Here is a 24,054-nt window from a genome sequence, read left to right as displayed (position 1 = left end):
GGCGCGACGCGTCGCCGCTGGCACTGCCGCGGCCGGGCGCGGCACGTGAGCGCCTTCGGACGGAAAGTTTTGGCAAGTTTCATACCGAGGGACAACCGGACAAACTGTCAGAGGCGAGTACACCTCAGTGTCGGTTCACGTCTGATCCTATGAACTCGGCTCTCACAGTCCCCGGAACACGAGACGGAGACGTTTCCCTTGCTCTGTCGACTCCTCGGCTAACTTACACCCTATATCTAACCTACGTAGCGGTTGTAAAAATCACCTACAAAAGATATTAGTTTCATCCATATTTCAATACTATGTATATAAGGGTATATTTATCGACGAGTACATACATATAGGTAAATGTTTAACGTATCGGGACGTCTGACGCTACGGCCTACTGCCGCGGGGCGGCCTACGGGGTCGTACGTTATTCGTTGTTTGCGAAACGTTGCTCGAGTGTCGCGGCGCCGGCGCCGCCTCCCCGCGCCTCCTCGACGCGGCCCCACACTCCTCACCTACACACTCATTCACTCGTACTAAATAAATCAAAATACGACTAAACTATCTTCCGCTGTCGGGACGATCCACAAAATATTGCTTTTATATTGCTCGTGTTTACGTTGCAGCACAACCAAAATTCTTATTTAATACACGAGTGCCGAGTTCCGGAGGCCACAGATCACGAGCGGGTCGCCGAACGCTCGCTCCTAGTTTAAAATTTGTAAATTTATATTACGCTATTATCTAAATTCATATTAATACTTTACGTTTAGTTGTAAACCATACGGCGGTTACGGTCCCTAGTTGCGTGTGCTAGTGCGCTAGCCCGACTCGGCGGGCTCGGGCTGCGGGGAATCGTCGTCGCGCACGCACGCCGACTCCTGGTGCTTGTTGAGGTAGCTCTTCAGTGCGAATGTCTTGTGGCAGCGCGAGCACTCGAAGTTCTTGTCGGAGGAGTGCGTCTGCATGTGCGCGCGGAGGTTGGAGCGGTCCGCGAACGCCTTGCCGCAGTGCGCGCAGCCGTACGGCTTCTCGCCCGTGTGCGAGCGGAGGTGGCCCTGCAGCAGCCACGGCCGCGAGAACAGCTTCCCGCACACGCCACACACGTGCGACAGCTGGTGCGTTAGCACGTGCATCGCCAGCGCCGGCATAGAAACGTACGCCTTGCCGCACTCACCGCATCGCTTCGCCGATACCGAGTCAAGACTGCGGTGTGTCTGCTTGTGTCGCGACAAGTTCGAGGAAGTCGCGTATCGTTTTCCGCACTCGCTGCAGGTGTACTTAGATTTCGGTTCCGGTTGCGGTTGCGGCGCTTCGACGGGCGAATTTACATAGTTTCGTCGTTTTGATCGACCGTCGCTGACAAAAAAGGCGTCGTAGGTGTACGCGACGGTTTCTCGTGGTCTTTCGGGGCTCTGTTCCGCAGCAACGGGCTCAGGAGGCGGTGGCGGCGGCGGCGGTGGCTCGGGGGGCGCGGGGTCGACCCGGGGTGGGGTGGTGAGGAATACCGCGTGTTGGCTGAGGTCGAGGATGGCGTGGGCCGCGTTGAGGTCTTCTTCCGCGCGATGGAGATGTGCGGCGCGGTTCTCGAGGCAGTAGGGGCGGTAGATGTCCTTCTTTTTGGGCGGGAGAGAGAGTAGAGCGCCCGTGCTCGTGTAGCACATGGAGATGGACTTGCCGCTCGCCGGTGGCGGGGGAGGAGAAGAAGACTGAAGCTGCACGTGGAGGAAGGGCTCGGGGGAGGCGGACAGTTGCAGAAGGGCGTAGGAGAGCGGCGGGGAGGCGTCGGCCGTGGCGCTCACCTCGCTCGGCAGCCGCGCGGTGAACTGCGAGGAAGGCTGCTCCTCGGTGTAGCCTGTCGACAAACGATTATATTTAAATTTATACTTCCTTGAAGTATTCTGTAACATTTAAGGGCAGTGATCATACTGAATATTTAAGATTCGTCGAATGCTTTATTTTTATTAAATACTTATAACTCCCTACCTACATACAGTAAAAGTAAATTAAGTAAAAATCACAGAGCCTAACCAATAGCGTCTTGACGACCGGTGTCCAACACGTAATTCTCGTACGTAGGCCACCAACAATAATAATTATATTTTTCACCACACCAGCTCGGAAAGGCTTACTTTGCACTTCAAAAACGGATAGCAAAGTTCAGTAATTCACATGTGAGGCAAAGTAATCGAATGCAAAATGTCTTATGTTTGCTGGTAGAATTTACTTTTAAGTGATGGTTTTGGATGATAAATATTTAATAACATACGTATGAATTTGATTTGGTTTCATTTTGTTTGATATTTAACATTTAATATTTGCTTCGGGTTGGTGTGGTGAAAAATTATGTGTTACACTCGGGGGCAAATTTTGTTTAACCCTCGTGCTTTGAAACCCTCGCAACGCTCAAGATTCTCTCGCTACGCTCGTAAATGGCTATCGAAACTTAAATATTGTAATGATAATGAAATTGTCCTCGCATCTTCATTTGGCGTTTGTGAATTAAACGATCTTGGCTAGTGATGGGCAGCTTAATTGTAAGTTACGAAAGTGATTTTTTTCTATTCGGTTGGCGTATGTCGATGTACGATTGTCATCTTCGCCTCAAGTTTAACCGATTCGTTGCATGTTCCATTTTAGAAAACTTTTGGCTATGGCGCGGAACAATACCCTAGTAGCATTTTCGTTGGGGCCCACGGTGCCAACGGTAGGGAAAAGTGGAAAACGTTGGGATGAGGTTCGTTCCGTAGCCAACATTAAAATTTGTATTGGCCCACCATCGCATTTACCAACATTCGCTGTGGCACAGATGCCCAACAATGGGCCTTTGTGTATTTTGGTACCGTTGGCTAAACAACGATAATATTCATTGGCCCAATGATAACATATATCGCATTTACCAACATTGGCAGTGGCAGTGATGCCCAACAATGGGCCTTTGTGTATTTTGCTACCGTTCGCTAAACAACGATAACATTCGTTGGCCCAATGGTAACAAATACCGCATTTACCAACATTGGCTGTGGCACGGATGCCCAACAATGGGCCTTTGTGTATTTTGGTAACGTTGGCTAATCAACGATATCATCCGATGGCCCAATGATGACAAATATCGCATTTACCAACATTGGCTGTGGCACTGTTGCCCAACAACGGGCCTTTGTTTATTTTGGTAACGTTGGCTAATCAGCAATATCATCCGATGGCCCAATGACGACAAATATCGCATTTACCAACATTGGCTGTAGCATTGATGCCCAACAATGGGCCTTTGTGTATTTTGGTAACGTTGGCTAATCAACGATATCATCCGATGGCCCAATGATGACAAATATCGCATTTACCAACATTGGCTGTGGGACTGACGCCCAACAATGGGCCTTTGTGTATTTTGGTACCGGTGGCTAAACAACGATAACATTCGTTGGCCCAATGAGCACAAATATCGCATTTACCAACATTGGCTGTGGTACTGATGCCCAACAATGGGCCCGTGTGTATTTTGGTACCGGTGGCTAAACAACGATAATATTCTTTGGCCCAATGATGACATATATCGCATTTACCAACATTGGCAGTGGCACTGAAGCCCAACAATGGGCCTTTGTGTATTTTGGTAACGTTGGCTAATCAACGATATCATTCGATGGCCCAGTGAGGACAAATATCGCATTTATAACTATAGCCGGTCAAGCAAGTTCGTCACTAGAAACAGTCGCGAAATTCAAATTTTCTATGGGACGATAACCCTTCACACCTACATTTTTTAAATTTGTTGCTCTTTTCTAATGACGGAAATGGCTTGACAGAGTATAACACCATAAATAAATAAATATCACACGAGCATTTAAAAGCATTTAAATAACAGAGGCCAGGGGCTGCGTGACGTCATCAAAATAGCTACCAGTTGAGTTTGCTTGTGGCGTCACTAGATGGCGTTACTGTCTCCAAACATCGAAGTTATAGTTATTTTCTCGATTATTCCGGATATAATCATAATATTTTTTTAAAGTAACTTATAAATCTAATAGCTATAACTATAAAATTTATACATTAATTAAAAAAATTGTATTTTACCAACATTTTCTCAATTTAAATCTCAATAAACATAAATCTCGCTTACGAAGTTTCGAAGTGCGGTTAGTATATATACAAATTAGAGTGTATAGTAAGTGTACTTGCTTCGGCAGTACATATACTAAAATTGGAACGATACAAAGAAGATTAACAACAACTGCTGCCTAGGGCCTTCATGTGGGTATACAACCAATGCCTAGTGTAATTGTAATATGTGTAGTGTGCGTAGTGTAATTGTAATATTTATCAGCAAAGGCCCAACGTCGTATTACACAACCACTTACCTAACGTAGGGTAACTGTAGGACTCTTAAACAAAAGCCCATTACATAATTAGACTGTAGGCCCACTATAAATTACACAACTATTTAACTACGGTAGTATTGTAAGAATCCTACACAAGGCCCAACGTTAAAGTTACAATGTTGGCCCTTTGTGGGACAAGCTGTGTTGGGCCTTCAACCTGGTGCACGACTACCTACCGACCTACCTGACTTGCCGTTGGGTAATTGTTGAATTTGCAAACAGTAGCACAACGAAAAAATTGCCCTTTTTTATTTTTTTGCAGTTGGCCCTACAGCAAGCCATACGGCCAAATGTAACAATTAACCAACCATCAAACAAATGTGTATAGGCCCAACCACGGCCCAACCAAAACCACCACCGTTGAATAATTGTATGATAAATTTAAATAGGCCCAACAAAAAAATTACTCTAATGGCCCTCTGTTGGGAATCTTCGGGAGGGCCTTTGTCGAGGGCCCTCCAGCAAATCGTACGGCCAAATGTAACAATTAACCAACCATCAAACAAATGTGTATAGGCCCAACCACGGCCCAACTAAAACCACCACCGTTGAATAATTGTATGATTTATTTAAATAGGCCCAACGAAAAAATTAGTCTAATGGCCCTCTGTTGGGAATCTTCGGGAGGGCCTTTGTTGAGGGCCCTCCAGCAAATCGTACGGCCAAATATAACGGTTGCCCAACTAATACGGAAACAAAGGCCCAACCAAATCCCTACAAGAAAATGCTATTAGGGTAATTTCATGACACGGCTGCCATGCCATGCGCCATAGAATAAGATGACACTCCTTCCGTGTCATACGCTCATACGCCACACGTAAAAAACATTGATGACACGGCAGGCCTGTCATCAGCCCCGAATCGGTTCAGAGATGTCAGTCAAGTTCTTTGAGTTGACCGTGCACAATTGAACATAGCCCGCGTCCGCGCTACAGGTTACAGGATTGGCTACAAGTGACGGCAACCTGTGGAGCGACCTGTGGCCGATCTTAAGGACACACCCAGACCTACCGATCATTAAGCTACACCTGGGCTATCTATAACCGTGAAAATCAAAGTTTCGGGCATCTTTATAATTATGCCTTCATTGGAGTAAAAGAGAAAGATCCCCGCTATTTTCGAATTTCGGTTTTCGCGGCAGGCGATGTGTAGGAGGCGGTTTTCTTCAACAGATCATATCCATAGTTAATAAATCCAGATCAAATTCATACCACCATCCACCATATGGTTTGTTATTACCATCATAATGCGCCAGGACTCTTTACGCCATAAGATTTTTTTTATTTTATTATAGGTCATTTTTACACAAATTGACTAAGCCCCACGGTAAACTCAAGAAGGCTTGTGTTGTGGGTACTCAAACAACGATATACCTATATAATACATAAAAACTTAAATACATAGAAAACATCCATGACTCAGTAACAAATATCTGTATCATAATACAAATAAATGCCCTTACCAGGATTCGAACCCGTGACCATCGGCTTCATAGGCAGGGTCACTAATACCCACTAGGCCAATCCGGTCGTCATTATAAGATAAGTCAGGACGGGATTTCTGACTGTACCTATTCCAGGGCCCGCGTAGGCATACCTTGGTTACAGTTAGATAATTCTAACTAGTTTGTGACAGACATTCGATTTCCTAACTCTTCTCAATCTTATACCTCTAAACCAGCAATAGCAATTGTATACAGTGTGGAAAAAATGTATGGGTCCGGGACAGAATCATCAGATTTTTCTTTTATCTTTAATAAGAAACAAAACTGCATTCGAAGATTTTTTAAGTACGCTTGTCTAGGAATTGAACCGACTAAAAATTCTAAAAAATAAACACACGCTTATTCTACTAGTCGATACAGTTGATGTCAATGATAACATTTCGCCAAGAAACATTAGGTCTTATACTCGTCCGTTCTACAAAATATCCATAAAATCGAATATTTAGTACTCAACAATACCTATATTTTTAGACAAGCAAACATAAAAAAAAAGAAATACTTTGAATACAGTTTTGTTTCTTTTTAAAAATAAAATAATGTCTCTGTTAAGTAAATATACAATTGCCGCCGCCGCCGCCGGTCGCGCAATGTCATAGTCGAGCCGTGTGCCCGTGTGTGCTACACGACCCTGCGCCTTGTCGTTTAAACTGGCGACTGGACTGTCGCTATACAGACAGCACAGCGCTGACTGCGACACACCATATTCAAGGGCCCTGTATCCGATTGCATCGGACACCAACAGCTTATTACCCAAGACGTTAAGCCCTGTGCCTAACTGCCACCACGCGTATTCGGGAAACGACATAATCACAAGATCTAGAAACGATATAGAGATCAACTAGATTTACATTAGATATCGACTAGATGTGACTTGGATATCTAAGTCATAACTTGTCGAAATCGTTCAAGAGGGCCTCCAGAATCGCGGAAACGTCAAATTTGACATATATCTTACACATATATCTTTCTTACAAATATCTTTAAATTATCCATATCGTAACTTGTTGAGGTATAGTAGAGATCTAATACATTTTCAGGATCGAGCCGTGCCGTATTCGAACTTCAAGATATTCACAAGAGACGACACGTACTAGATACGTTATAGTTTAGATATCAACTAGTTCTCTTTTGCAGCGCAATTCGGGCAACCAATGTCACTTTTACGTTAGATAGAGTAAGATATTTATTAGATGTCATATCCTGTGGAAATCGTTCAAGAGTATCTCCAGAATCGCGCAAATGTCAAATTTGACAGGTTAGATCTTAAACATATCGTTATCGTATCTTTGTGATGTCTAAAAGATATTTAATTAGATGTCTATTTCATAATCCGAATCGGGCCCTAAAACGCCCAATGAGAAAGGCCCCTAGTATCCTCCTACTAATAATCTTACTCTATAACGGCGCATATAAGTATATGGAGCCCTATTCCGCAATAATAATACGTTTCCCTTATTTGTTCAGAGCTCCTCTGAGACTTGATTGCAAAGATAACTAGTAGAATATTTTGATTGTTGGAGTATGTTTATCCGAAGCATTAACACATGTCACACATGTGTAACCTAATTACGTAATTACGTATACAGGGTGTCCCAGAATTCGACGTCAAGCCGTAAACGGATGATAGACCAAGTCATAACAGTTATCATAAAAATACAAAAAAAAAACCAACTCATGTTCTTTAAAAATTATGGTCACTTTAAAAATTCACTAAAAAATCCACACCCTGTAATTATTCAAGATTACACAATAATAAAAAAATTAGAATAAATTATGTAATTTGTAGTAACAAGAGTTAAAGAACCATTGGTGTGGATTTTTTGGTGAATTTTTAAAGTGACCATAATTTTAAAAAAACATGAGTTGTTTTTTTTTTGTATTTTTATGATAACTGTTATGACTTGGTCTATCATCCGTTTACGGCTTGACGTCGAATTCTGGGACACCCTGTATAGTGAGTTTTGCTCATTTACTTGTAATTAATTACTACTTATACTACTATTATTTTCGCATAATGCCACATTCCCAAAATACGCTACAGGTATCCAAAGCAAGTAATGTGACATCTGCCATATTTTTCTTTAGATTACAACGAAAGTGTATTGCATTACGCATCTGGTGTAGTTCGGTCGTCCCGGGCTTGGTATAGAGTCTGTGCGGAAAGAGAAGAGTTGTGAAATGTATGGGATCTAATACATTCTACGATTCTTCTCTTTCCGCACAGACTATAACACCCTGGGGATATTTTTTTCTGTATTAGTATGTTGATTGAACATTTGAATTAACGTAAAATGATTAAAAGTCATGACGGCGCCCGACGCGATTATGTTTCGAATGTTTTTTCACCAACACATTCGCGGATATTCAATCTGATTATTTACACTCGTGGAAGCGCGAGTGGTCAGAAACAGGAAAATGTGGTTTGGCTTTTTTATACGAAAGAATCATTTCGATATTCATACATTATTTTGCACAAAAATAAAACTAATTTAACTAGTCCCATCTGGATGCATAGCCAATATGTAAATCGTTTACACTCCATAGCAAACCAAACTCAGTTGCGTCACTGTCTCTTTAATATGAAAAAGTAATAGAGAGACAAAGCGTTTCGTTATCGTAGCGCAAACGATTGTCACCTTGGCTAGGCACCAAGCAATTACCTTTAAGTCAAAATATATGTACCCATTCATATTTGAATACCTACAACAAAACACGGTAAAGTATAAAGTTGTTTTGTCAATCAACTGGCCTACTTACTTATCTGTTAATTAAACTGGTATTTAGTAATATCAGTTTAATTAACCTGTAATGTTCTGGAATTGTATGCAGCTTAAAATTACACCCCTAAAACATAAAGCTACTTTGTACCTGTATTATAAAGAATTTCACCTCACAAGCGCCTTTATTCCCACATATATCTCGGTCTCTCAGTTCTATTGTAAGGAAGCGCTATTGTAGCTTCGTGGCTCAGGAAGTGGCCCCGACTTCGCCTTGACATACATCAGATTGTTAACAAACGGCTTGAGAAATGTCGCCAAGAATGCAACAAATAACTACCAACGTATATCTAACGGTGCACTGCAATTTCGGGTACGCGATATTGCATCTAGTTGGTCCCAATATATGTTATATGTTATAAATACCTACTTACATATTATGAGCTTGTATATGCAAACGAGGAAAGTCAAATCAAGACCAGATTTTTAAAGTTTGAATGCTTCTGGCCATGCGATCCATATAGAAAATATCGTAACCGCACCGGGCCGGTCGACTCGACGTAAAATTGAAAACGTTTACGACTGTTTGCGAATGCCATCGAGATATGCCCATCGGACGCCGTCCGTCAAACAGGAACGTATTCGAGTCTGCAATGTATCAGATAGCTCTATTACCAGACCGTTTCAATCATCGAAACGTTCCAAAATCACGAGACAGATTCTGTTATAACAGTTTGATATACAGTATGTAACTGGACGAAAAGCAATTACTCAAACCCGTTAATTATCAGTTAATGTTTAGGTCATACTGAGCAACTTTTACTATGGGAACAACCCCGAAAACGCGGAAAAAAAATTGGATGTTTCATACATTTTGCTGGTGTGATGTTGAAATTTCCAATGGGAGAGTCAATGTTTTTTCGCGATTTCGGGGTTGGTCCCATCCCATAGTAAAAGATGCTTAGTATGACCTAAACATTAACGGGTTTGAGCGATTGCTTTTCGTTCAGTTACATACTGTAGTTTTCTTCTTATAACAGGCATCTCACACGCGCCAAAAAGTGAGAGCGTGACGTCTTAAGAGACAACACAATTGCAACTATGCAACGTGCTAATCGTTTACGCTCCGTTGCGAACGAAACTCAACTGTCTTTGTCACACTAATATGGAAGAGTGATATAGAGAGATGACTACGGATCGTTTAACGATTGGCACGTTGGCTACGCGCCCAGGTGGATTGATGCAGCATCGCGCGATGACTCAAGAGTCAAATCGAAAAAAAAAATTGTAAAACAGAATCAGCACCCGCCGATTCGGCAATAGCCAGAAAATCGATTAAACAACTTGTTGGTTCGCGGCGTGGATAAATCGAATGGTGCGCCTCGGTGGGTGCAGCATTCGATTAATTAAGGCTGGGCGGACGCCGAACAAAGACCGGGAGGCTACATGCTGTACAAAACGTGTATCTCTGAACATGTTGATGATTTTTATGACAGTTATCTAAAATTAAATAACAATCGGCTTAGTACTCGTATTTGGGGACGAACTAACGTTTTACTATTATTATTCGTATAATGCTGCGCCACCGTGTAACGACGCAACAACAACCATATACAAGGGAGAAGAAGATGTCATATCAATTCTACTTCCTGTGATATTCTAATGTTTCTAAAAAACATGCTAATGTACCTACCCGTGAAACATTTTAATTGCAAAAATAAGTATAGCGCGCTAACGGTGAGTAGAAGTACCCCATAGCAAAAGCGCGCAACCTGTGAAGCCACAGATTTTAGTTATTACGCCGCCCGTGAAAAATGTTTTCTTGTTACACCATAACAAATTAATCTAAAGTGATGAATATACATTAGGCTAATGAAAAAAGAGATTACGTTTTAAAAATCGAAATATTTCAAAAAAATTACAAAAATATGCGAATTACGTTTTGCATTACCCAATGCCGTGTTATTGAACGTGTTTATAGAAATATGTAGAAAGTAATAAACATTGAAAAAACTTTTTAATTGTTTACCGTAAGTTCATTCAATTACCACGTTAAGAAATTTTATAAATAAATAGCTATTTTATTTATGTTTCATTGTAAACAACTGATTTACCTTTTTTATCGAATTAAACAAACGTTATTGTCATTAACATTTCCTTACATGGAAATTACTTCCAGAAGAGATCAATGTAATGTACAGTCGACGTCAAAGATATGTTTACACTTTTGCACCTTACTCCTTTGTAATAAGGCGAAAAGTGTAAACCTATCTTTGACGTCGACTGTACCAACCTACAACAATAAATTGTAAGATTTTGAACTCTCACTGCACGGCATAAGGTGGAGTATCACGTAGCACTAGATGCCGTGCCGGCGTAATTGTACAATGAAATTAATTGCCACTTTGAAATTTTAATGAACGCGCTGTTTCGGATGATCGTTGCTTCGAGCTCCGGTGCTTAAGGGCCTCCCCAGATATACCGACGCGCATTCGGCAAAAACCGATAGGAAAACGCTTTATGTCCGCGGAATAAGAGCGCAAAAGCTGTCGAAAAAGAGCCGTGACGAATGAAGACTTTTTCGCTCTTATTGCGCAGATATAAAGCTTTTTTCTATCGGATTTTGTCAATTTTGCGTCGACATATCTGGGGGAACCCTAACTTGGCAAATCGACAGACAAGCCTTGTTAAATTATGAATTACTAATTATACAGGTTGGCAGGTTGGTTGTATAGCTTGTTGCTTTATCTATAAGCATCTATAAATAGACGAGTAGGAAAGGATAAAGTCAGAAGATAATCTTTCTTTTATATTTCTGTTTGCTTTACAACACTCACTGATTTTCACTTTAGTTACGCCCTGAGAGGTTCTCCGGTTCTCCACTTTGCGAGTCGAACACCAAGTATCTACTTATTTTAAGTGCAGTAAAGTTTAAAATTATAAATTGATAAACACTAAGTATGATGCATAATAATGCAATCACAATTATATGCGTCAATCGAAAAATATCAAAATGTCAGAAGCGAACGAGAAGTCAGTAGATGCTTATGATGCTTATCTTATCAGATATATATTAGGATTATAAAATATTGTAAGACCCAGGTAGCTAGAATTGTTTATCAAATATTTATTAGAATTATAATATTTTCAGAAAAGGATCGTCACTATTTTTTGTCCATTTTTTCTTTGAACGCGCTCGCCCCCGCTTCCATGCCCGCTTGTACAGCGCTCACCAACGTCCTCATATACTCCGCTAAGCTGTTGGAAATGTCTGCAACATTCTTCTTCTTTTCATCGGCTACTTTACCCATAGCCTCTTTGAACTTTTCAGCGGTTATTTCACTCTTGTTGGCGACGTCTGCGAAATATGATCGTACTTTCTCCTCGCTCTCTTTCGCTTTGTCGATAATTTGACCTAAAAATAACGCCCGTTCTTTAATATCTGATATAAAGTAATAAGTACTCGACAGGTCGTTAATACACTACAGGGTTAGAAAAAACGTAGTTACAGGCCGAGTAACCAAGATGCCAATCGCTTACGCTCCGTAGCGATCGAAAAGCAACTGTCACTGTCGCATTAATATGGAAGAGTGATAGAGAGACAATGCTTTTCGCTGTAGAAACGATAGCGATTGTAACCTTGGCTAGGCCGGCAGGGGCGTTAACATTCTACAGGGAATTGCAGAGCAACTTTAAGTATTGATGCTGCAAGCATCATCGGCGAGCCAATTTGCTCGCTTTTTTTCTTACTATCACTCGACCTGCAAGGCTATGATGGTCGACTGGATAAATGATATGGCTGTATAAATGATGATAAAACTGACATTTTATCCAATTTTTATTGATTTGTCGTCTTTTCCACTTTTGACAGCGATAGTCGTTAAATGATTAACTGCATAACATGGTCGTTGGATAATATGTCATTTGTCTACATTTCCACCTTAAACTTAGTGGATAAGTGGATAAGTTAAATGATATAAATGCCACTTGTCTAGCTTTATACAGTTTTATAACATTCATACCGTTTTGTCCACTTAGACAACAATACACGGTAAATGGCTACGATTGTTGGATAATTAGACATATAGTCGATTTTTGACGGCTAGCCTTTGATTAATTTATCGTAGTGCTCACTGGGTCACGATAAGCGCAGTTAAGAAGCTGTGATTAGTCTTAACTTAATTGATTCATTTGTGTTACGAAAATTAACTATGTAAATTGTATTGTTTGTATTTTATTGGACTTAAATCGTACACATTATAAGTCTATAGCATTCGCTAACACACTTTCATGCATCTAACTTAAATAGAAATGGCTTAACTGTGGTAACACAATGGAATCAATTAACTTTGGACTAATTACAGGTGCTTAACTATGTACAAATTTTTTGCACTTCACTCATAAGTCATAAGTGCTCTTGTGGTATATATATACTTAAGTAGTGAAAAATGCAATTTCTTGAAGTTAAAATATCAGTAGGTAAGTATCTGTTTTTTTTTCTTAAATATAATATATACAATTTGAACTTTGAATTAAATTTGAATTTACATATAACATTATCAATACGTACATTATTTGTAGGGATGGCAAGATAATAATATCATTTCTTCTTGGCAGCTGCTGCTATCGAAGAAAAATAGCACAGAGAACTCCAACGACGGGTCATTAAGGGCTACATGCAACCCATTTGATATGCCCAACGAGGAGTTTCAGCACTTATATAGAGTGCGCAAAGAATTGGCACTCTATTTGTGTGCCAAACTCGACGCTGACCTCAAGCCTCAACATGGCGATGGATTGCCGGCACATTTTAAAGTAAAGATACTCGTATTATGTTGCACTATTCCTCAAATCATTATTGTCACCTTATTTAATAACGACATACCAACTTACAACTCTTTGTTTTAGGTTCTAACATCACTGCATCTACTGGCTAACGGTAGTTACCAAAGAAGAACTGCCGGCCTAGCCAAGGTTACAATCGCTATCGCTTCGACAACGAAAAGCATTATGTCTCTCTATCACTCTTCCATAGTAGTGCGACAGTGACAGTTGCGTTTCGATCGCTACGGAGCGTAAGCGATCGGCATCTTGGCTACGCGGCCTGGACCATGGAGACCTGAGAGGAACTGGACTGGAAGACCATGGAGAAGAAGTAGGAATAGTTGAAGTTGAAGAAGTTAGAGAAGTTGAAGTTGAAGAAGTTGGAGATGTCGAAGTTGAAAAACTTGAAAAAGTTGGAGAATTTGAAGTTGAAGAAGTTAAAAGTTGCTTTTTATTTATTCTCCATACAAACTTCCACCCCCATGTCATCTCTTTTTCACCCTTAAAGGTAAGTATGGCTAATAAAATTGGTCACAAATACATAAACATTCTTTATCTCTTACGAACTTTTAAATGATAAAAGTTAAGTCCCATTTCAAGAAATTTATTGAAGCCCTATACAAATTTCCACCCCTTGTTTACACCCTTAAGGGATGATTTCGGGAATAAAAACTATTATATATCCTTCCTCACAACTCAAACTATCACCATACCAAATTTCATTTAAATCGGTTCAGCGGTTATTGATTGCCCATACAAACTTCCATCCCCCTTTTCGGCCCCTTAAGGGGTGAGTTCTGAGATAAAAAGTATCCTATGTCCTTCCCCGGGAGTCAAACTACCCCTATACCAAATTTCAACTAAATCGGTTCAGCGGTTTAAGCGTGAAGAGGTAACAGGCAGGCAGACAGACAGACACACTTTCGCATTTATAATACTAATATATATATATATACTATATATACTACTACTAGCTTTTGCCCGCGACTTCGTCGGCGTGGAATTAGTGACAGCAGCTAAAGTAGGTATAGCGCCTGGATAATGCTAATAGCAATTATTTAATTCGCGCATTGCTTACTTCAATTATTAGGTAATTCATTAACTCTTTCAATTCCACCCCCCTTTGATTTTTTCCTTCCTTCCTTTGATAATTTCCGACATAAAAACTATCCTAATATATGTCCTTCCCCGGGACTCAAACTATCTCTATACCAAATTTCAACTAAATCGATTCAGCGGCTAAGCATGAAGAGGTAATAGACAGACAGACACACACACACTTTCGCCTTTATAATACTAGCTTTTGCCCGCGACTTCGTTAGCGTGGAATTATTAATTTAGGTAAGTAGCTATTATTTTATTCAATCTGCGTTTTGTTGATTCGCCATACAAATTTTAACCCCATTTTCACCCCCTTAAAGGGTGATTTCTTGAATGAAAACTACCCTTTGTCCTTCCCCGGGACTCAAACTATCTCCGTACCAAATTTTGACTAAATTCTGCACCAGCGCCGGTCCTACAGCGCGCGGGCGGGACAGTTCCTATTGACAATGTTTGTTGTGCAGTTGTTGTTAAGTCCCCATACAAAATTCCACCCTTTTAAGGCATGAAATGGTAGGCCCGTATTTTTTACACGTTTATGCAAGTAACTGACGGTCTTTCCACCGCTAAACAACCGGCTGACGGGTTTTTTTATTTAAATAATAGCATCTAAACTATCATCTGGCAAAGTACCAGGAGGCGATGATTGAAAAAAAAATTTACATGTTCATGTGATCAACTGCCGGTCTTTCCACAGCGATACAACCGGCTGACAATTTTTTAATTCACGATAGCATCTAAGAAACTATCATCTCAGACAAAGTATTTTAAGCGGGAGGCGATGACTGACGATATTTGCTCCTGCCGCAACATATAGGACTAGTATAAGGTGACGCTTACGGGAAAGGGGCTGTGACCCTCGCTCTGGTTCTTTCCTTGTCCAACAAATATCACTGGCCATTTAGCGAGGTAATGCCGCCAGTATTTTTGGCACATTACGTCCGGGGTATAATCAGAGTGGGGACTGGGGGGTAATATTGTATTTGTCATTTAGTTTTTACCCGACTACGGCAACGCAAAAGGAGGGTTATGATTTTGACCGGTATGTATGTGGGTATGTATGTATGTATGTATGTATGTATGTATGTATGTATGTTCATCTGTTCCCTCATAACTTCTAAAGTACTTATTATAATTTAATAAACGACGTGTCATTCGAATCGTCTTAATCGTCCGCTGGTTATAGGCTATATGGCGTCACAAAAAAATGAACATTGCGCCCTCTAGAGGTCATAAAGTCACGAACCAAAAAACTAAAATTTAGTAATGATGATGTGTTATACATCATTGGAAAGAGCTCAATTAGCACATTTCAAATATATAAATATTGTTAGCGTTTGCACCCGGCTTTGCTTGCATGCGCCAGATAAAACATTAAATTTTCGGTTAGGTGATTCGAACTATGAATCTACAAGCGCTCTGGATTCTATCCGCGTGTTGAGCTGCTGAGCACAGGCCTCCTCTCGAGCGCGAGAGGGCTTGGGCTATAGTCCCCACGCTAGCCCAATGCGGATTGGGGACTTCACATACACCTTTTGAATTTCTTCGCAGATGTATGCAGGTTTCCTCACGATGTTTTCCTTCACCGAAAAGCGACTGGTAAATATCAAATGATATTTCGTACATAAGTTCCGAAAAACTCATTGGTACGAGCCGGGGTTTGAACCCGCGACCTCCGGATTGCAAGTCGCACGCTCTTACCGCTAGGCCACCAGCGCTCGCGATTTGCAGTAGTCGGGTTTTAGTTTTTGAACTTATTTTTTATTACTAGCCAGGTTTACCTACGTATCTGTGTATTTAAAGTAGTAATAATAAATAAAGCACCAGCTTCCATTATTAACTTTAATGCTGACTCTCTCTTCAATTCCAACATGTAACGGCAAAGGATTACACCTAATTTTCTTTGCAGGTGCATACATTTCTTCAAAGTAGGTATTTCCCTTTTGAGTTATTTTCTTTGGCGAACTGTCTGGCACTAGGTCTGCCCAATTGCTGCTCTTCACTGGTTTTTGGGAAGTTTTCTTAGTAGTTGATGTAGTACATCAGAGCCGCGATATGTTTACTCCTAACGCACACACAATCACATTTTCCACTCGTAACATAACGACTAGAATCAATCTGTAAAAAATAAATTATTTCTTTACTTTCTATTACATTAATGGATCATAATATTATATGTACTACGTAAAGATTGCAAAAACAGAAAAAAACAGCTTACATTCAAGAACGTTTGTCACTGAAGCTTGACGAATTAGGTACACGAGCTTCAATGGTGTGGCTCTTATGATCTTCATATTTGATTTCTTTTAGGTACATCTTGCACATGTTAAGCCAAAACTTATTATTATCCTTTTGGAAAAACACGAAAAGTCTGCATTATAAACGACACTACAGTCATATCTATCTAATACCTTTAAACGAGCAATTTTTGGACATTTATTTATTTATATGTATATATATTTCGGGGCTCTCGGAAACGGCTCTAACGATTTCGATGAAATTTGCTATATGGGGGTTTTCGGGGGCGAAAAATTGATCTAGCTAGGTTTTTATATGTTTTCCGAGCATACGGGTCTTCCAGATATTTAGTTACCTATATGAAATGCGTTATTCGATTTTTATTTCTTTACTTCTCGTAAAGTCAGCCATGAGAAAGTCCGTGTGTGTGTACTACCTGAAATTTATTGATTGTGCCATTTATGCCATTTTAGAGGGGAAATGAAGATTCACATGTTCGAATAGAATAAATGTAAATTACAATATTTCATTGAAATGATTTGTTCTCTTAGTAATGACAGCCAGCCATGTGACACTTCAAAGTCCGCTGTCATATCGCACCCAGCGAATAGGTTATGTTTTATTTTGAAATAAACGATTTCTTTTTCTAAACTGCAACATTCCTAACTGTAGGTACATCGGTGGATCTTATTTCAAAAGGCATAAAGTCCACCGATGTGCAGTTAACAGTATGGGTGATTGTACAATTCGGCCGTGCTTAAGAGCAGTAGAGTCAGACCAAGAAAAGTCTGCAGCGGATTTGATAGCCCATGCAGTGCAAGTGTTATTTTAAACGTCAAACTTCTATGAAATTATTACGTATAAATAATACTTGCACTGCGGTGGGCTATCAAATCCGCTGCACACTTTTCTTGGTCCGACTCTAACTCATTTTGAAGTGTCATTCAATTGGATACTTTGTACTTGTACAATATGTTCTACAATTGTTAGAGATTTCAAAATGAGTTACTGCTCTTAATAAGCACGGCAGAATTATTTATTTGATATTGACAGATTACCGTATTTTAGGTTAATAAGGTGATGACATTACAAGCAAACATCAGCAATCGTGAATTAAGTATTGTAGCCGAGTCTACTTTAGTCCGATAATGTATTAGCTTATTTCAAAGACTATGAATTCTAAGTACTAGAAATAAAGTAGATTTTGCCATATGATAATGACGGTAAAATTTGAGGCGATGGAATAAGAGATTCACATTAAAAAAAACCTTATATAAACTCAATTAGAATCTATATTTCAAAATCTTAAACCATCCAATAACTTTTAACTATCAATGTCACATGTGCATAAGTGGTGTGTGCGGCATGTCATTTAGCCAACTATTCATTAAAATACGCTTTAAGTAAACTTGTTTAGAATTGATTTTTCAAAAGCTCAAACTATGAATAAATTTAACTGTCAATGACATATCTAGATAAGTGGTAGAATGTGGTTTAACCATCTTTTCTTTAAAATACACCTTAAGTCATCGAGTATAAATATGATTTTTAAAACCTCACAACATGTCACGCTATCATTAGTCACATATACGTTATCGTAGCGAACTATTAATTAAAATACGCGTTAAGTAAACTTGTTTAGAATTGATTTTTCAAAAGCTCAAATCATGGATAAGTTTTAACTCTCAATGACATATGTGGATAAGTGGTAGAATGTGATTTAACCATCTTTTCTTTAATATACACCTTAAGTCATCGAGTTTAAAATTGATTTTTATAAACCTCAAAACATATCACGCTATCATTAGCCACTTATACGTTATCCTCGCGACTTTTTACCGAATTATATCATTTATCAGATAGTCGTCATATCATGCATTAAATGATTAATGATACGGTGACATAACCATCATAGCCCTCCTGGGTTTATTTAAATACCTGACACTATACGTAGGTAGAAGAATTTGACACAACAAGATTTTGTTTGCTTTAAAGTGTGTCATACCAGATGTGACAGCCACAGCGGGTCTGTATGCATCTATGTGCTAGGGTAATACCTACGTTATGAGTACATACCTTGAATTAATGCATACTAAAATTATGTTTCTAAATACAAATCTGTACCCTCCGTATCAGTAAGGACTGTAAGAAGAAAAAAGAGTATCTCGTCGGGTGACAAGCAAAAGTCACTAACTAACACCATTGAAATTATTGGACAATAAACCGTGTTACAAGTGTAATAAAGTGCATTGTTACTTTAATTTTTTGATAGTACTTAGTGACTTTTGCTTGTCACCCGACGATCTATTGATCTACTTCTATATTTATTAGGTACTGTGAACTTACAATCCTGCAGGCACTTTACTATGCCATCTACGCTATTTTTTCCAGCTTTCTTAATTTCATCATAAGTTGCTTGCAAATCGCCTGTTTAAATAAACAAAATAATAATTGATAGTAAGTAGGTACCCACATAAATTAATCTACTGTATTATTATAGTAGACGACCGTTTCTCTTTAAAAACGTTGTCCCCATATTTCTCCCTGGCTATTGACATTGAAAATATTTTCACACAGTATGTTGTTGTATATATCTGTCGCAGTAAGATAGATAAAGCCGTTATATAGTTATAACCCTAGGGATATAATTATATGACGTAACATAGTTATATGAAAGCGATTCATTACTATCTTACTAGGTATATAACTATAATACGGCTTTAGTTTAGTGATATAGTAGTAGTGGACCCTATAATGGACGTGGAACCAGTAATGGGACAAAAAAACATAATTCCTCTAAAATAAGTATCTAAAAGTAGTATATAAACACTGGCCTTATATTATCATAAATAAGAGTCCTAGAGCTGTTTAAGTTTGAAGTTTTATTAAATTTGGTTGTTTTTTAAGAAATTGGCGTCAACCTAAAAGTTGTCGTGTCACTGAAAAAAAATACCACTACGAATTCTTAACAACTTCGCTAAGAGAGGTGAGTTAATACATTAAATTTTAATTAATTAATACTTGATGAAAACTAGAATGTGTTTTGTTAATTGCATTTACCATGAGATAAGGTATACATACTGGAGTCAGTTATGTAACGCTGCCATACATGACCCAAAAAATTTTTATTAAGCTATGAGCTTCATCACATCTGATATTTGAGTAATTATAAGCATTTCTAGCCTGAAGTGGGGGGGAGGGTGGTGTACAAAGACGGCCGCCACCCGTCATCTTTAAAAAAAATCTACTCTGATCCTGGTGGGTACTAGGGTAAGTTTGGTATCATTTTCGTATAAACCAAAGACGTAGAATTCATTGCTGATATTTGTTTTTTTCAATTTCATAGTAATTTTACAAGAAAAACGTAAAAAAGTGAAAAATTTGGTTGGAGATTTTTGCTACGCGGAGCCGAAACTACAAAAGATAGAAAGTTGAAATTTGCACACTAGATTACATTTATAAAGTGTACAAGAGATAAGAAGCGATTTTGAGAAATTCAACCCCTAGGGGGGTTAAAAAGGGGATGAAAGTTTGTATGGGGTTCAAGTTTTATTTTAAGCTAGGAATTTGAAACTTCGTAAAACGATATATTATTAAAATACAAGAAAACTAATTTCAGCGTTTTTGAAAATTCATCCCCTAAGGTGGTGAAAAAGGAGTTGAAAGTTTGTATGGATATCAAAAAAAATTTCGAACGCGGAACTTGAATCTTTGTATTTGGGGATATTATTAAAAGACAGGAAAAGTAATTTCAGCGTTTTGTAAAATTCATCCTCTAACAGGGTTAAAAAGGGGTTGAAAGTTTGAATCCATTACAAATCCGAGTAGACACACATTTCTTATTGCCTCCCAGGCTTGAAATGCTTAGAATTACTCAAGGAACAAATGTGATGAAGCTCATAGCTTAATAAAAAATTTTTGGGTCAACTTTATAACTGCTTCCGCTAACAACACACTATGTTGTGACTCCACAGATGTAAGAAAATAGTGGTATTTGGGCCAATCCCATTATAGGAGCTGTAAAACTGCGTACCTCCTATGATGGGACAAATGACAGAATGATGCTTGCTATGCCATAATTTCATGTTTAAACAATACAGAAATAAAATGTAGTTAAGAAATATGTCAATCAGGCAGGAGGTATTCTCGGACTTCGGATAAATTATATCATTTTTCCAAACTTTTATTTAACTTGCCCTGTTAGTTAGTGTGGGTCCAATCTTGGTAGCTGAATTTGAGCCACTTTTCGATTTCCGATTCAGTTGAAATTTTGTGTAAGTACGTAATTAAGTATGCAAATCGGATGATAATGCAATATTATGATAACATGGACCTGATCTGATGATGGAGACAGGAGGTGGCCATGGGAACTTTATCGCATTAAACCCTAACTAATTGTGTTAGGGTATATTAGAATTGTCTCGATGGATCTAATACAATAATAATTAGCTGTGGAAAGAAAAATACATTCAGCGATAAAAGCTTATACCAAAAATTGTTTCATTTTGCCGTAATTTATTCCCCATTTCAATATTTTATACTCATAGAGCAATGTCCATTATAGGGGGCCCATTACTGGATCCACGTCCATTACCGGGGGCCCATTACTGGAACTTTGGTGTCCATGACTGGAGAAAAAAAGCATAGTTTTAATTTGTTTAATATGTGGAAACTAATTGCAGTATCTTTGATACAACATGCCTAAAACATGAAAGACGGATAGGACTTTCATCTTTTAACACGCTAAGCGGTAGACCATTTACATGTATAAGGGAAATATCATAAATACCCCAAATTTCCTCTTAAATGTCCCATGACTGGTGCTGTTACTATATATTATTGGATTAAGTTTAGTGAAATGATTGTAGGTAGGAGTGCAGCGGTGCGGCGGAGGTATAGTTATATCCCTAGGGATATAGTTATATGCCGTATAATACTTTTTAGCAATATCACGTAAAAGTACAGGTCGATACACGAAAGTTGGCGCGAGATTTCTACTGAGTGACAGCTATTTTCATTGAAATTCTGTCAAATCTCGCGCCAGCTTTCGTGAATCGATCGCAATGCCTCATAAACCCTTAAAAATAGCAGCATGAAAATATATATAATAGTTATCTTACTAGGAATATGATTATAATACGGCATATAACTATATCCCTAGGGATATAACTAAACCTCCGCCACACTGCCGCACTCCTAATACCTACAATTACTATCTTACTAGGAATATGATTATAATACGTAGTTACGTACTATACGGCATATAACTATATCCCTAGGGATATAACTATACCTCCGCCGCACCGCTGCACTCCTACATACAATTAGTTATTTCACTAAACTTAATCCAGTAATATAACTATATCACTAAACTAAAGCCGTATTATAGTTACATACCTAGTAAGATAGTAATGAATCGCTTTCGTATAACTATGTTACGTCATATAATTATATCCCTAGGGTTATAAGTTTATAACTATATAACGGCTATATCTATCTTACTGCGACACATCTAAATCACAGCTAGGTGTGATTGTTATTCGATTTAGGAGCGAAAAACAAACTCCATACAATTTTTTAAAGCAACTAACTCTTAAAACATAAAAATATCGAAAAACAACAAACGAAGGGAAGCTATGGTTAATATACATTAATGTGTAATTTTTCTGTAATGTTAATATCCTGATAAAATTGAGGACTACATTTGTAGGGAAAAGCGGCCGTTTCTCTTTCCTCTTAATTTAGGAGGAGGAGGAGGAGGATATGCAGAGTCCAATGTGAAGCAACTACGGGCCTAATTGTGCCACGATCTTCGTGGGCCCTGCTAGCCTGCTACACGTCACCACTAACATCTTGTGGCTCCTCTACACGATGGGGCAACGCCAGCCACTCCAAGGGACGCAGCCATGCGGTAGATTGATATAGCAATAGCACCTGCTCCCTCTAACGCATAAATACGTCCCTTGGAGTGGCCGGCGTTGGCCCATCGTGTAGAGGAGCCATAAAACAAAGTCCCCCGCCGCGTCTGTCTGTGTGTATGTATGTTCGCGATAAACTCAAAAACTACTGAACGGATTTTCATGGCGTTTTCACCTTTCATTAGAGTGATTCTTGAGGAAGGTTTAAGTGTATAATTTGTTAACCCGTGCGTCATGTGGCAGGCTGGCTTGCTGCATTTGTATGAATTAGCCCTTTATTTGAGGTGTAAAGTCGTAGTCACGTAGAATTACGCGTTAATGTCTTAGGCCCACTTGCTCCATCCCACTAACCCGGGGTTAAGCGGTTTAACCGTCAACCCAGTGTCAAATTGTACTGGTAACCATGGCAACTCCAGGTTTAACTAGTTAACCCTGGGTTAGTGGAATGGTGCAAGTGGTCCTTAATAGTAAATAGCAATTATTATTCGAATTACTAGATTTCAATTTTACTAACCCATGGTACTAGCCTTCGTCCAAACATCAATGGGAGCGACTCGAGGAACTAGGGATTAAGAATATACTTACCAACTATTATGTATCTTTATTCTGAATAATATTATACATAAAATTTAATATAATAACATTTAAAACAGGATTTTAGGTTGTCATTCGTCACGTCAAAATGAGTCCAAAACGTCTTTAGGTAACGTCCAAAACCTAATTTAGCTGGTTACTTTACTCTTTGGTGACTTTAGACCAAGAAAAGTTTGCAGCGGATTTGATAGCCCACGCAGTGCCTGTGTTATTTTAAACGTCTAACTTCTATGAAATTATGACGTATAAATAACACTTCAACTGTGTGGGCTATCAAATCCGCTGCAGATTTTTTTTTGGTCCGACTCTATTTAAGGGTATGTTGTTTTAGATTTTAGGAACAAGATAGGACCTGGTCCTCTTGCCTTAATAATTAACTGTTCTAGGTACAATCAACACACACACTTGATTTTTTTGATTGCACACGCTGTGCAAGTGTTATTTTAAACGTCAAACTTCTATGAGATTATGACGTATAATTAACACTTGCACTACGTGTGCTATCAAAATCATGCAGTCGTATCTTGGTCTAACTCTAGCTCAAATAGTTGTAAAGTCTAGAGACCAACAACGCTAAGTTTTCTACTATATTCGTGATATACTCCTATCCTCGTAAGGCCCAAGGTCCTACCTATAGTACTTATTCAGTTCGATGAAATTTAAATCATATCCAATTGGAACAGAATTGCATTTGTCTCGCGTCGTTCATTTTTTATACAAAGCAAAATCAACTCAATTTCTTACAGTATAGGTTCAAATTGCAGTGGCAAATTTTGGAATATTTATTT

The 24,054-nt window shown here is 39.0% G+C and overlaps 2 protein-coding genes across 2 annotated transcripts in view; both read right to left on the bottom strand.

Annotated features, from left to right (window-relative positions):
• Positions 1-2: 2 nt before the first annotated feature.
• Positions 3-24,054, bottom strand: part of LOC134678742 (transcriptional repressor scratch 2-like) — a 63,542-nt gene continuing 39,490 nt past the window's right edge. Inside the window, exon 2 of the mRNA XM_063537428.1 lies at positions 3-1,843. Coding sequence (XP_063393498.1) covers positions 810-1,843 — 1,034 coding nt within the window. The 3' untranslated portion in view covers positions 3-809. The remainder of the gene's footprint in view (positions 1,844-24,054) is intronic.
• On the bottom strand, positions 11,755-23,190 carry LOC134679066 (uncharacterized). The gene is made up of 3 exons (XM_063537906.1): positions 23,187-23,190; positions 19,101-19,181; positions 11,755-12,006 (listed from the first exon to the last, which is right to left on the bottom strand). The coding sequence occupies exons 1-3, from the start codon at positions 23,188-23,190 to the stop codon at positions 11,756-11,758; spliced, it is 336 nt and encodes a 111-aa protein (XP_063393976.1). The 3' UTR covers position 11,755.

This window comes from Cydia fagiglandana, chromosome Z (genome assembly GCF_963556715.1).
Source record: "Cydia fagiglandana chromosome Z, ilCydFagi1.1, whole genome shotgun sequence".
Classification (NCBI taxonomy): Eukaryota; Metazoa; Arthropoda; class Insecta; order Lepidoptera; family Tortricidae; genus Cydia; species Cydia fagiglandana.
This window is presented reverse-complemented; position numbering and strand designations above follow the sequence as displayed.

What these genes read in the sequence shown, in the direction of transcription:
- LOC134679066 (XM_063537906.1), bottom strand. An exon ending in AGTAAAGTGCCTGCAGGATT is followed by an intron (nt 12,007 to 19,100) that starts GTAAGTTCACAG and finishes CGTTATTTTTAG; the next exon opens with GTCAAATTATCGACAAAGCG.